This window comes from Myripristis murdjan, chromosome 24 (genome assembly GCF_902150065.1).
Source record: "Myripristis murdjan chromosome 24, fMyrMur1.1, whole genome shotgun sequence".
NCBI lineage: Eukaryota > Metazoa > Chordata > Actinopteri > Holocentriformes > Holocentridae > Myripristis > Myripristis murdjan.
This window is the reverse complement of record NC_044003.1, coordinates 22,264,514-22,279,754: the sequence shown is the minus strand read 5'-3', so window position 1 is coordinate 22,279,754 and position 15,241 is coordinate 22,264,514. Positions and strand designations below refer to the sequence as shown.

General features: G+C 43.0%; 1 protein-coding gene across 1 annotated transcript; it reads right to left on the bottom strand.

Annotated features, from left to right (window-relative positions):
• Positions 1-1,328: 1,328 nt before the first annotated feature.
• Positions 1,329-15,214, bottom strand: ism2b (isthmin 2b). The gene is made up of 6 exons (XM_030046668.1): positions 14,746-15,214; positions 9,902-10,153; positions 8,053-8,386; positions 5,869-6,006; positions 5,582-5,650; positions 1,329-4,109 (listed from the first exon to the last, which is right to left on the bottom strand). Exons 1-6 carry the CDS (start codon positions 14,854-14,856, stop codon positions 3,592-3,594), a joined length of 1,422 nt encoding a protein of 473 aa, XP_029902528.1. The 5' UTR covers positions 14,857-15,214; the 3' UTR covers positions 1,329-3,591.
• Positions 15,215-15,241: the final 27 nt, after the last annotated feature.

The following is a 15,241-nucleotide window of genomic DNA, read 5'->3' as shown; positions in this document are numbered from 1 at the left end:
TCGTCACTGGATCCAAGAACATTAAACATGGAAAAGGTTATTTAGATGAAAAACTACAGTCCCATTCCCATGACTTTTAATCATGGCTGACACTAACGCATAAAAAGACAGTCTTTTTTATCACAGATTATTAAACAATTTTGCCTTCCAGCGTGCTGCGTGCCGGGACATTCACAACTATACGGGAACCTCCCTTTGATGGTCTGACATTGTTTGCTTCAATTGTGGACGATGGAAACAGTATTTTTCATGAGAATAAACAACATTTGCTGTGTCTACTCTGACATAAAGGAAGTTTCAGGCATTTAGGGATGGAGAGGTTGGAAGGAAACTCGACTGCTTGACAAGTGCCAAGTGTCTTTAACATTGAATGGTCATTGGCTCTTATTTCTGGATCCTAAAGACACTCCCGGGTATACAGAAACATAAAAGTTCATACATTAACCCTTTGGCGCATAGTGGTCACTACAGTGGACAGCTGTTTAAAAGTAATTTTCTCCTAAATGCAATGGTTTCTATGGTGGAATTGCATATCAGCTGTTAGAATGCTCTCTGTTCTTTCTGCACTTTTCACTGATGACTGCTGCATTGAGACAGTATTTTCAGTATTTTATAATAAACTAAAGATTGAGTTACAGTGGTTGATTTTTTTAAAAACACAAACCTGCACACATTTGTCCCATTTGGCCAAATGAAATTCTTGGTTTGGGACACTCTCCCAGCTATAGTAAATCACAAATTGAAACGAAATACAAAGTAAGCAAGTAAGTGCTTTGTCGAGAAAACGCCGGGTTCATCTCAGGATCTTTTGCTCCTCTCATCCCTTTGGTATCTCTTGGTATAAAGCAATCACAGACTGCCCGAAATGGTGAGGATGAGTATGATGTGTGCACTTCACTGGCGTCATGTCACATCATTTCTGCGTATTGAAAATCAAAGCTTTCAGTTGGAACATGCAAAGTTGCCTAATGTCATTTTAACATTAATCAGTGAAGCATAAAGAGATACCCTCTTGTCATCAAAAGCTCCATATATATTTACCTTACTCTAATTTAAAGTCCTTACTTTTACAACAGCTTCAGCATATTAGGAGCTGACAAAGTATGGTCTACTACTTGGACAAGCCTTTCAGGCATTTCTCATTGACATTTAAAAATTCTGAATCAAGCTACAAGTGGCAGGATTGATAACTGAACAGCAACAAGCTTTCCTACTAGTATTTGTGACATGCCTTCCTCTTCTAATACCTATCATATCTTATACGTTCTATAGCATCACAATATAATATGAAAAACCTGGAAATAAAGACACCTCACATGAGCCAGGCGATGAATGCAAAGTCTTTATATATTTCTTCATCATAATTGCAACAACATATTCATAGAGCACTGAAGTACAACGTAGAATGAAATACAGACACTGGATGATGCTGTATGAAGTGATGTGAGGCAAATGGTTTCCCTTTTGACATTGAGCGCCTGCATTTCTCAGTCCGATTAGTGCACCATGTTGAGTATAGAGTCATTTCAAAGCTTCAGCAAACTTTAAAAAAAAGAACAGACAAATAAATACTGTACAAGACCATATATGTAATACTAGGTTCAGAAATCACAAAAAGATCATGCTTTTCTTGACAGAACACGTGATATATGCACTTTCATAGAACAATGCAGCATTTCTGGCAAGTTATCCTTTCACAATAACACTATCTTCAACACATGGCAAACATGAGTACATTTTGATATTCATATATATCTTTTGTTCATGTGTATATATATATATATGTATACGTATATATATACTTTTTTAAATAAAGTGCCTTCCTTTAAAATTGTTGATTCCAAATGTAAATGCATGTTCGCATATATACATCTGGAAATAGTATTCCTGAAAGAGTTTTGGAGCAAAATCCCACAGAACTAGAACTGATAGAACTGGTAATTCCTGGAGCATTGTTTTACACTACTTGAACGTTAAAGTTAAAAGATGCTTTTAAATCGCTTATTTTCCATGTCAATGTTATCAAATGTCCTATGCTGGCCATCACTACCAACTAAGTGACGACTCAAGTGTTTATTTGAACAGGAATGTCCTTTCTATCCATTCAAGTTCTGCACAGAAATCCAAAGACTTCAAGCCAACAGCCTCTTGCCGGACACAATGCATCAAAATGACAACAGCTATTCAGTGATAAGAATTCCATCTGCTAAAAACCATTATCTGTTCATCAGTCCCAATCTGGATTACACATTCGCTACCCTTCTGTTAATCTCTACCTGAATACATGCGCACTTCATACAAAGGTCCAATAGTGCTCCATGGTCGAGGTAAATGGACAGATTTTTATCATGGTCATTTAGTCCCCCTGAGAACATTGTAGAGACACATCTATGAGAACAATCTGCTCACTTTAGAACACTTTTTTGCCTACATTTTACACTGTAGTTGCTTAGGTGGCTGGATTAACAGAGGCACAAAAGATCCAATTTTTTTTTTTAACTCTATGAGACCCACATCAAAGCTTTTCATGCTGTCGAAACATGAGGAAACATATGGAATCAATTTGTGTGACAAAGCAATTAAAATCAAATGCATTGCTCCTGTGTAATTACTGCCTAAAGGATATGCACCAGCAAGCTCATCAGTCACAAGGAGAGTTGAAATCCCTTTAGTTTACTGCTCTGGTTAAGATTCCAACTGTCTTTAATATGTATATCAACCTCTCAATATTACTAATTATTACTATAATTGTGTCACGCACAATATCTAATGGGACACTGTTACTACTTGTGTCCCAGTAGATTGACTGACATGTACTGTGCTTGCATGTCTCTGCCAAATTGCCATATTTGCCAAATTTCACCTTTTTATTATCATTATTATTTTTTGGGGGGGTCTACTAATGTTCGTCCTTCACATTGTAGGCTTGTCCCCCTTAGTACCTTTCAAACCTGAAGCATTTTCACTTAATGTTAGCAGCATAGTGAAGATTATTCATTTGTTGGACTCTGCCCATGCATTCCTTTCTCTCATCAGTATAACCAGCCCATAATCATACATTTCCTAATGTAAATTCTCTAAGAAGCATGATCAAGATGTTTACCATATGTTGCTATTGTCAATCACATGAGCTCCAGGACACCACCAAAAAAAAAAAAAAAAAAAAAAAAAAAAAAAAAGCTAGCAGGTAGACATCATGCTTACACGCACCAAGAGTGTGTACTGAATGAAAAAAGAGAGATAGAGAGCTTGATGTCATGCCAGATGTGTAACAGGTTGGCAAGCATTGGGAGAATACTGCATCTTTTTTTCCATTCATGTTCAGGTCAGTTGAGCCTGATATCAGGACACTGTGCCAAATCCTAACTTGAGACAGCCACACTTCACTATGAGCCTTAACCCTCCCCCCAAAAAACCTCCCAGTCACATCTGTGCATTACCTCTGAGTAATCATGCATGGTCCATAGACAATGCATGGTTTTGATATAATATCATATGATTTTTTTTTTTTTTAAGGTAGGCAGTCCACTCTCAAGTTAGGATTGGGCCCACCTCCTCTCTGGCTGAAGTGGTAGTTTTGGCTGTGGTCCCTCAGTACTCCCTGGCCTCTTCCAGTTCATTCATGAACACATCTTCATGGGGATTTTCTGGGCAGCTCAGCCCATTGTTGGGCGGCCGCACCGCATGGAAGCGGCTCCAGTCTCCCTTGCAAAGGATCCAGGGCAGCACATCCACTTTGAAGTGCAGCTCAGGTGAGAACTCTGTGCTGATCAGGTTAGGCATGCCTGCACCCTTCCCCCGTGTGATCAGCCGTCCATGGTCGTCATAACAACAGTGTTGCGCTGCCAGTGTAGATGAGTCGCCAGAAAGTGCTGATCTGATGCAGGTACGTGCTGATGGTTTGTAGATGTCCAGGCGCTCCTTAGGGCTACTGGCATCACGCCAGCGGAACGGCCGGTCTTGATTTTCATCAAAAACGCTGACCACTGTGTACGCCACTTCAGAAGGGTAGGAGCAGGGGCAGCTGGGCAGCTCGGATAAGACCTGGTGGAGGTACCTCTGGAGGAACTCACTCTTACAGTTCAGCCACTTCTCACAGCTGTCTACATCTGTTGGGAAGATCATTTAAAATCATGTGTTACGGTTGTCAACAAAGATGACATTGCTAGTGGTAAAGACAGCACCCTCTTGAAAATCAAAAAGTCCAGTGCCTTGCATCTTGACAAACAGCCATGCTACCAATCAAGCTAGTGAAGAAGTGCATTCTCAAAACTTCATTAGATCCAATGCATGTGCATTCTCTATATTCAAACATCCCAAGTACACCCAACAGTATAGCTTTACTTTCTTATAATCCATCATCTATAGGGGAATATCATCAACCAACAGCAACCTGTCAGGTCAAGTCAGATTGGGAAGCAGATTTGACTATACACATTGCAGAGGGACAACAGTTAGATGCACTGGCAGGGTATCACTGAAGATCTCTATGCATCAAGCATGGTCTTATACTATTGCATCTACATTTCTCTGAGGTCAAGCACTTTAATATGAATTCCAATTTGGATCCGATGTGTGACTGATGTAAAATACTTTCTGTTTCTTTGGGGCACATGTTCTGGCTTTGCCCCAAACAGTTATTTGCACATTGAATAGGCACTTGGCTGTTTCAAAAATGGAAAATTGATGTCTAGTGTCTCAGTGTTTCAAACATTGTTTGATATTTTGGAAGAGATGGGCAAGCCTGATGTAACACTTGCTTCACTTGGGGTATTGGTAGATGATTGGCTAAGTGACTAACTGATAGGATTGATAGTGCGCCCAGAGGCAGGTGAGATATACTGTATTACCAGGCATTTTTGCACAGGGCCTAATTCTTGTGAACTGGAAGCAGTCCCACTCATGTTAGACTGATCAAACATTTTATGCAGCACCTTACATGAGAAAATCTCAGATTTACTGTTTTGCACTGGTACATTTCTGAGATCTTGGCAATCCCTTACTGAATACGGGAAAGTGGGGCTTTAATCTCCCCCGTAACTCTTTGAAACATCCATGGCTGCACCACACTAGAAACATGATATCAAAGATCTGCCACATTAAAGAGCTTTGTATTTACTTTTAATTGCTTCACTTTGCATAAAATGTATGATTTTGGTTTGGCAAGCTGTTTCTGCGTGTGTGTATGGAGGGGGGGTGTTATTGCATATGCCTTTTTTTTTTTTTTTTTGCATTTCTGCTTCACTAGACAGTCACAGCAAAGAGAGATAGGAAAGACAGGGTGGAGGAGGGGGACAACACACAGCAAAGGAGCTGGGCCGGACCTGAACTCAGGCCGCCACAGCTTAGCCCTACTGTTTCATGGTACGTGCTCCACACAGACAGCCAACAGGGTGTACCTTTTGTTGTACCCTAAACATTTTTTCTTTCTCCTATTTGTGTACATATGCCCTGCTACTAACCAAAAAAGGCACATTCTTAAATTTGCTGAGTATTTCAACAACTGGAGTGAATTTAAAGTGATTTCCTCAACTCTGCTACTATGTAAGGCCTAGCAAAACACAAAATACATTCAACTGACCTGTCCCAAATGGCTCTGTGCCATTCTCCATCTCGAAAGGGAAAGGCTCCACCACAAAATTGACATCATCTACAAACGGGAAAGACACACATAAAGTACAGATTAAACACGCTTTATAGATTAAGAAGTCTGTATACTGTAGGAAACTCTGTTGTTGTGGCCCTGGAATAAACCTAGTTCATCGAAAATAATGGAAAAAAGTTCTAATAAACAGTTTATCATTGGTGATCACTGGAATGAAGAAGGCATGTATGCCTTGAAGGGAAACTAGACTAGTGTAATCTCACCAGGACATGGCTCCAGGTCACACCTGGAGGCCTCTGTAAGAGTGCAGGAGTAACCACAGGACTTAGTCCTCTTCTTTTCACCATGTCCACAAGTTACAGAGCAGGGAGACCAGGCAGTCCACTCGTCTGTCTCCTTCTCTGAGGAAGGAAAAAGACAAACATAGTCAGCAACACTAACTCAGCCAAACTTACTTTTGTTTACATTTCACTATGGTTTGGAACCATAAGCTACTGAGCAACCCTGTAAAAACTCAACAATTCAAACAATTTATATATTGTATAAATGACAGACATTATTAGAAAAGAGGGAGAGAGAGAGAGCTAAAGGTGGTACTAACTTTACAGTAACATTTTTGAGGATCATTGTGTCATGTTTGTGGTCAGAGGCCAACATCTGGCTCAATCTCTGTATACATGGGGAAAAAACAACAGCTCCTAAGGTTTGATCAAGATTACCAACTGTTTTCCAGCTTAGAAAGCTAGAAAAATGAAAACAAATCAGCTTAGAGCACTCCGCTGAAGTAATTGATAGGGTGAGTAGCGTCAACATCCTGATCCAAGATAAACTCTGAAAATTTCTCGCCTGCCTCAGTCAATATAGAGGGAAATTTTGTCCTGGTCTAACCTTTCCCATACAAACCCATATTCTTTTGAAGTAGGCTTTATCCAAATTAGAGAGCGAGAGAGCCTGTGCTGGGGTGGGCTGATCTGTCTGCACACCAAGTTTCCTTATAGTGTTAATCACACTGAAAACAAGTCATTCTTGATTAAAGGCGAGGTGGGTGCAGAAATACCAGCTTGGGTGCAGCGAGCACCCAATTTTGCCTTTGCGGGCGCAGCCAACTCGCCATGTGGCCACACGGGAATAGGGTCTCAGGAGAGACGTAATTACAGGAGAAGCTAAAGTAGACGTCCTTGATTTATGTTCATCGAGCCTTTAGATCTGACCACTTAACAGGCATTGTTGCCCTTTGCTGGGAAGTCTATATGCACATCACTTACGCAGAACGATTTCTATCAGCAAATGGATGAAAGTTACATAGCTAAAGTTCTCAATATTTTTATACACCTATATGCTATACAATCACTATAGATTGGTTAGGTGTACATTTTTATTCATGGAAATCTCTAATGCTGTGTTTGAAGAATAAAAACTTAAAGTATGGCTGTAGCTCCTCTATAAACTCTCTACCTTAGTCTTGCCCATTGCCCAGCCCATCCTCTGTCTTTCTGTCTCTCAGTCTCTTTTTCTCAACTTCTCAACTTCTCCACTTCTCGCTGTCACTGTTTGTCGATTTGCATGTTTCTCATCTTTCTCCTCATCTCTATATCTTTCTTTTTTTACTCTTTGTCAGTGAATAAGGTCTGTGCACACTGAGGCACACTGCTATTTTTTCCCTTCCGAGGAAAGCAAAATTAAATAGAAACAAACAAACAAAAAACAAAACCAAAAAAACAAAGCCATAAATGTTATGCAGAGCCCTGAAAGCCCCCCGAAATTCTTGAACTGGCTCAAAAGGCGGAGCCGCAGAGGGCAGTGAGGGCCGCCAGGGTCTGGGGGGGCCCATGGGGTCTCGGGAAAGGATAAAAGGGGCAGCCGAATGGCCCCTGTCATTCTGTGTTCCCAATCTGCCCTCTAATTGTCCACAAGCAGAGGGCTGTTTTGTCCCAGGGAACAGTGCCGGCCTCACGCTGCCATTAGCGAGCGCATCGGACCCATCTTCAAAAGGCAGGCCTCAGTGACCAGCACGACCAGTGTCTACTTCAAAGTGCCTGAAGCCCACAATGCCCTGATGGTCGAGTGCTCACGCTGCCTGTCTTCCTGGCATCGCCTGGCTCACTCCGGCTGTCAGGACAGTCGATCAGGCAGACCCCCTGAGCCAGTCTGTTGGTCTCTTTCTCTTCCACAACACATTCCTGTCCCCTTTATCTTTCTTTTGATATGTGAACCTCATTGATTGCATTCCCCTAGTTTGAGCTGCTACTTTTTTCTTCCCTATATCAGCGGAAAAAAATTTCTTTGATGTTGGTAATTTCTGAAGTGATCCGTTTTAATTGGTTGGTCCTGTTGTTTTGCTGCGATTTGAAGAAGCCAAATCTGACACTGAATGGTGAAAAACCGAGAGGAATTTGTGCTTATATGGCTAAACTGGCAGACAGAGTGTACCACTTGGCAAACCTCACCAAAGTAGCTCTGCATCGCGTCCCAGCCTTCGTTCCAACGACTATCCCAGTCCCCGCCCACTCCGCTGGGGAGGGGCTCCTCACTGCCATAATCCAGAGAGTAATCTTCGTCCTCCTCATCCTCCCCAGTTTCCTCCAAACCCGAGCGGCTGGTGCTGTCCTCGCTGGAATCGGCGTCAGTGTAGCCCCAGAAAAGGGGCCAGAAAAGCTTCTTCCCTCCTAGCCAATCTACTGTGGAAGATGGGGAAGAGGACGAGGAAGGCAGCCAGTCTTTTTCCTTAGCCAGGTCCATCTCTACCTCCATCTGAGGGTCGTCCACCACCTCAATGGTCACCTACATGGCCAGAGAAAAGGATTTTGGTTAATTTGAAAATAAAAATGCACCAACAAATATCATTCACCCATGTTATTGACATGATGTGGAAAGCACTGGTACTTGTGAACATGAACAACTCTTTCCCAATGCTGTTAACTAGCAAACCAAGACTCCATATAACCCAAAGCCGCCTAATTTACAGTGAGTAGAAGACATACACATTATTCATGTTCGACAAGAATTGCTTACATGTCCAAGATCATTGGAATAATTGTTCTGGTTTTGTGCTGTCACAGATAATTAACAATATCACTTTGCTTTACGGCTTGACTTATAAGCTCATATCAAGAGATCAGCCATCTCCAATCCTCAGAGGAGTATTTGAAGAAACCAAACCCACTTGCTGCATCTCTAACTCAGCCAGCCAGACATGAGCATGAGCATTCAGACAACCAAACGATCCCGGCTCCTTTGCTCTCGTCTCAGGGAGGAGAATTGCAAGCATTTATTCCGCTTAACTACCTCTCATTACCTCAGTATGACTCATCCTAGATGCTGCAGTAGTTACAAGGGCCTGCTTCAGCTGATGTGAAGACCAGGCAACAAGCAGGCTGGAGGGGAAACTTCCTGTCTGCATTTTCACTATCTTTTGGTAAATGTAGTGAAAATAATTTTGCACAGTGTTTGCAGTGAGGAAATTACAAACCTGGCGATTGGAAAATTGCTTTTGCTTGCTTTAGGGGACTGCAAGCTAAGTGCAGGGTCATATAACTTTAAGATGGTATTTCTGGTCTACTATATGCTGTAGAAAATTTGGTTTCGCTGGGACAGTGAGAGCAGGGTCACTGTAGTTACATGATGGAGACGTGGGCATCATTACGTTCCCCTTACCACATCCTGATTGCACTGACCAGAGAGGGGAAGCATTACTACGCTGAGATAAGTTAAACAGAAAGACTTTTTGAAGACGTTTAGGCCAATCTAGACGGACTGATGAGGACTTAATGGGTGACGCTTATGATTACAGACTGCCTTTTGGTTTTATTACACTTTGATTAAATAGTAGCAAAAAGGACACAGCTGGTTCTCCAAGATTAGATGGTGAGATTGTTGCATTTTGCTACTAAGTAGGAAATAAATCATTACCCTGAAGGGAGAAACAACTGCCCATTTTTTTTTCTTTTGTGCAAAAGATTTCTATTTAGCCTACCATTTCCTACCCCCTTTTTTACTGTGTAATGACACCAGACATGCCAAAATGAATGAGCTTGTCATTTAAGTGGTGGTTAAGTTATGGTGTACTACAGTTCATAAGGATTTATGCAGCCAGGCCAGTACATAACAGTGAAAAATACATTTAAAAAATCAGTCCCCATAAAACTTGGAATGGAAAATGGAAATTAAGAACATATGCATACACATCCTGACGTGCCTCTCTAACGAGCTGAAACATCCATCGTGTAAGTTCCTCTTTACACCTGGTCAAACATCAACCATCATGCAGTAATTTGCAACATCCCGCGTACCACTGACCTGTATATTGGGGTTCTGGGAGTTGACGTCGGCGTTGGCCAGGTCCGGGAAGTTCTTGAGATCTAGGATGAAGGGTTTAGTCTCTTCTTCAGGCTCAGGCTGTGGCAGGACCCCAACGGAGCGGTGCTGGGTGTGGGACCACCTCCTCTGGTGTCTGTGGGGCTCCGGCAGTAGACTCTGGACCTGGTTGTGCTGCTCCAAAGCCTCGGGGGCGTATTGGACGCCACCGCTCTGAGGTGTCTGGCCGTGAGCCTGATTGAAAAGAAAAGTGAATATGCTTATTATTGTTTTTCTATCACCCTCATGAACAATGATGAATGGCCAACTGGAATGGTGGCATTGAGAGTTGCAGCCCATGCTGTACATATCTGCTTTACATTTCCCCGATCATTTGCAATGCATGAGGTGACGTGTATGAGGTAATGTTTGCCAGTAGACACTTCCATGTCTTCCTGTGTGTACAACTAACAACTTACACACAACAAAATAAAAATAAAACAGAAACTTTGACAAAAACGCACTAGAACATAACATTTACTTTGATGGATTAAGGTCTGAGGATGATGCTTTTCATACAATTCCAAAATTCCAAAATAAGAAAATGGCTTTTTATGAAGACAACTAGCACAAACTGGCTTTAAAAAAACAAAACAAAACAAAACAAAAACAAAAAACATCAGTGTTATGCTTTGAGGTAGTGTATAAAACCTAATCAATACTTTGGGGTTAGCGGCAAAAACGTTTAGTTATTTTTATAATTGGCTTAATGGCTCATTGCTTAGCAGCTATAGCACACAATTAGTGCTCTGTTTCCAGGAAGAAACCTTGAAAATGTCTACCATTTCACAGCTTGGTCAGCAATTCTAAAAAGCCACCGAGGCAACCAACCAACCAGCCAAGCAACCAACCAGCTCTCGTTTATTTCATTCTTTTTTTTTTCCCACAACAGTTATGGCATCCAGGCTTTAGACAAAGAGGGGCCTGTGCCAGAAAGATCCTCTTTTAGCTTTAATGAGAGGGCCTGGGAGGCGTGGGACCCCTGGGCTGGCCCGAGTGTGTCTGAACCTGCCGTACTGCCACCGCCACGACCACCACTTAGTGTCCCCTCTCAGGTCCTCAGCAGGAAGGCCAGCAGGAAGAAAAGTTAATGACTGAGATTAAATGTGACACTACAATGGCGAGGAGCTGGAGACATAAGTGTGTCTAGAATATAATCATGGAAAAAATGTATTTTTCTGTAGCCTGATTATCCAGTGAACAAGTGTTTATTACACAGCTAATAGAAGAAGACACATGTCTGTTTTATTCCTGATAATGGCCAAAGTCAAACCCCAACCCCTCTAAACCCTTGTCTGCACAAGTCTGCAGCATATCCTCTATACAACAACAAAAAAAGCCCAATCATACAATTGGAAATGATCTTGGGATTGGAGCTATGCCAGACTGTGGTCTGCCCAGAGCAAAACAGTGGCAGTTGGAGGGCAAAAGAGGGGAAAAAGTATCTGAATTAATGACAGAACAGTGGAAGACATATAGTTATGGCCTTAGCACAGGGTGTACTTTTCACTGGCTCTCTGTGATTGCCCTGTAAAAAGTTATCTGGTTGGCTGTATCCAACTATGAACACATAATGCCTACTTAGAGGAAGAGGCTGTCAGCATTAATAAGCGATAGATGAAGAGTGTAGTAGTCGAAAACAGGGGAAGGAAAACAATATGTCCTTGTAAATCACCCATTGCTTACAAATACTGTGGCGAATGCATGTTTGACCTATTACCACATTGTGAATTAATACCCTATTCAAACAGACAAGGAGCAGAATTTGACAAATTATGGCAATGTTACTGCAATAAGCAGTCCAATGGCAGAAACTGAGCCAGGAGATCATTATAGCTTTTAACATGAATTTTCACCAATTCCCATTTTTTACCACAAGTAAACACATAAAATGCTGCAAATGGCCCTGCGGTTTGTCAGAAAGGCCAATGTAAATTCAAACAGTGTACTCAGTAATTACACAAAGGTCACAATTCTTTCTACATTAACCAGGAAATTTAAGTCCCGTAGTGCAGGCGTTTTAAACTTTTTTTTAAAGGTGGGTACTTTTAGATGAGTGTGCCATTGGTTTTGACTCGGCTTAGTGCTGGGGTTTTCATCGCCGGATCTGGTGGAACACCAATACCACTTTTTCAGTGCTGACACCTCCAGCCTGATCCATTATTTTTACTGAGAGATGTAGGTTTAAGCCATAAACTGGAGTCTGCATTGATAAATGTTTGACATATAATCCGTTAGAAAGACCTAACATTGTTTTGCTTGCCAAAAATATATATAAAATCAAGTAAATCTCTGACAGGTTACTCCTTGTTCTTGGCGTAAGATTTTATTGAGGATATTCTCCTGCACAATGCATTCCTAGCCTGTCTTCAGAACTGGATGGATCAAAAACGAACGCATGTCTGTGTGTCGTACCTTCATATCTGACCGGCAGTGACAATATTCCCCTCGCATACATACAGACACAATCTCCTTTACCTACACACACACAGAAAAACACAAGCTGACACAGACCCGACTAAGACCAGAGTCATGAGGGAGGCCACATACTTTCACACCCTCCTCATCTTGTCCTGTTACACATCTGGATCCTGTATTCTTTCGCCCTGTATATCACTCTCCTCCTCCTTTCTTCCTCCCCCTCGTGCTCTCTGATCCCGCTCTCCTCTTCTCCTCTCATCTGTGGAGGGGCCTTCCTGATCAAAGGCCTATTGGCTGATGGCATGTGGTGTGTTTTACAGGGTGACTCTGCGGATGCAGTGGGAGACCTTGGCCTGGCCTGGAAACTGCCTCCTTCTTCAGACCATCGCCACACGGGGAAATCCGCTTCCCATCGCCGCGGCAAACACAAAGCCTTGTGTCCCGCTGTCCTTTCAGGCGACCGGCTGGAAAATACCGGATCCATTTAGGGCTAGCTCGCCGCCGCTGCCGCTGATGCTGCTGATGGTGACACACATTCGGGATGGGGAGAGGAGGTCGAGGCGATGGAAGGGGGCAGGGGCTCAGGATGGGGCGAGGGGTGGGGAGTCCGGTGAGGTTCAGGGGTGGGGGTGGGGGGGTGGCAGCCCTGATTTATGTGACCGCAGATATCAAAGGCCTCTGCACTTGGCTGTTTCCAAACCATTACAGAAGAACAATAAACTATGGGCCCTCTTTGATCACTGCCTTTGCAAATGAAAAAAAAAAAAAAAACACACACACACACAGGGAAAACAAATGCATGCTCGGTGGAATCAGGGTGAGGCTGCGGAGGTGGTAGGGTGGTAGAAAACAGAAAAGGCAAACAGGGCAAACAGGTCCCGATATTTGGGAAAGAGGCCACTTTTCAACACTTCTACACAAACCCCACCCCCCCCTCCTCCTCCTCCTCGTCCTCCTCCTCGTCCTCCTCTTCCCCAAGAGATGAGGGTAAAACCGAAAACAGGAAATTCCACATTAACACAAAAAAGAGGCAACGTAAACAATCAGAGAGGTGACCCTTGACCTGAGCTGCAGTGTGAGAGACTCAGAGGGTTCGCCTTACCCTGGTTACATAAGCCTCTCGTTACTGTACTGCCCCACAGCCCCCCCCCCCCCCCCCCCCCCCCCCACCCCTCCTCCTCCTCCTTCTCCTGCTCTCTTCCTACTCTAATCTCTCCTGTCCAGCCACCCCCTTTTGGACGAGCATCCACCAGGTCACAGGCAAAGGTGCACAGTCACCAACTGCAGCCTTGTGGAGGATGAAATGAGCAACCGTAAATGCCAAAGCTTTTTTTTTTTTTTTTTTTTTTAAACTCACAAACCATCCCCCGCTCTCTCTCTCCCTCCCTCTGTTTTTGACATCAATCAGACAGATGATGGGAGGGAGACCCAATAGGGCATCCATGGGAGGCCACACAAGAAGGAAAAGTTCAAAGACAAAAACTAAACCCCGACACACACACACACACACATCCATGCACACTCGCACCACACAAACATGCACAGACTTTGATATCCATATATGTCCATGTACAACACAAACACTAGCTTTGACACACCACACACTACACAGGGTGTGTGTAGTGACTTCTGAATTTATTACTGGTGCGGTGCAAGAGTGTATGCCCAGTGTTGGCACACCCTCTCCGCTACCTTACTATACATGGAGAAAGAAAGGGAAACAATACAGGTCTGCTTGCACTCTTGAGGAAATCCCACTCTCATGTAATTTGAGCTGACCTGATTGATTGACAAACAGATTTTGTGTGAGCTGCTGACTGATTTGACCAAATGCTGTTTCCATGACATGAAAAAAATGACCACTTCAGCCTCCATCAGCCTTTTATCCAATGATGCACAACTAAAACATGCAGAGAAACGCAGATTCTATGTTTGCACGCATTACTAGGCTCTAATATTCCATGCAGAGACGTACTCAATACTGAGCTCATGGTGACCTTATCCTACTTTACTGTGCTTTTTAATCCCCTATGGCGTCACGACAGTCTTCCTATAATATCCATAGAGACTTATGGAGACGTATAGTCTTGCTGTGATGTATGTATGGCGCTGCTCTCATTTTAATCATAGGATTGGTCAAAGGTAATCAATGAAATGGACATAAAGCTGAGGAAACAGAAATACACCTTACAGTCATTACCGTATTGGCAAACATCCAATAAGGTATTCATAATTTCCATTAAAAAAAAAATAACATTTTGCCTGTCGCAGGTGCAAGACGTCCCAGTCATTTTCGAAACTTGTTGCTTTAACTCGCCGAGCTTCAAAAAGCCAACACACATATGTAATGCACGATTAAAACTTACCTTGTGGGCTACATTCTTGTGTCTAGTGGGAAAGCCCGTCCCAAAACTAACGATAAGTATCGGCCAAATCACAAGCAGCATCTGAAATCTCCCGGCGACCTCTTGACGCATCTTCTCCGCTGAAAAGCTTCCTTTGAAGATTTGTAAAACTGCTCTGGAGGCGCTTCTCCGACTGTTCTCTCTAACTTTAACTCGTCGATTCAGAGGGAGTGATATTTCCTGCCCTTCATCAGGTTGACCGCAACTTTGACTTGGGGGCAAGTGAAGTTTTCAGCCTCGCCAGTCTCGATGTGTCGCACTTTATGAAGATGCGCACCAGTGTCCAAAGGTATCCAGCGCGCTATCCATGTCTGGCACCAGCGACTCTTGCGGCGACTCTCTGTCCGTCTGCTGGGTTTAGGTCAAAGCCTACCTTCCCCATAAAAATTAGATTTTGAGCGGCTTTAAATACCAAAGAACCCCAAATACCCACGCAAAACCTCCCCGTCCGCACCGG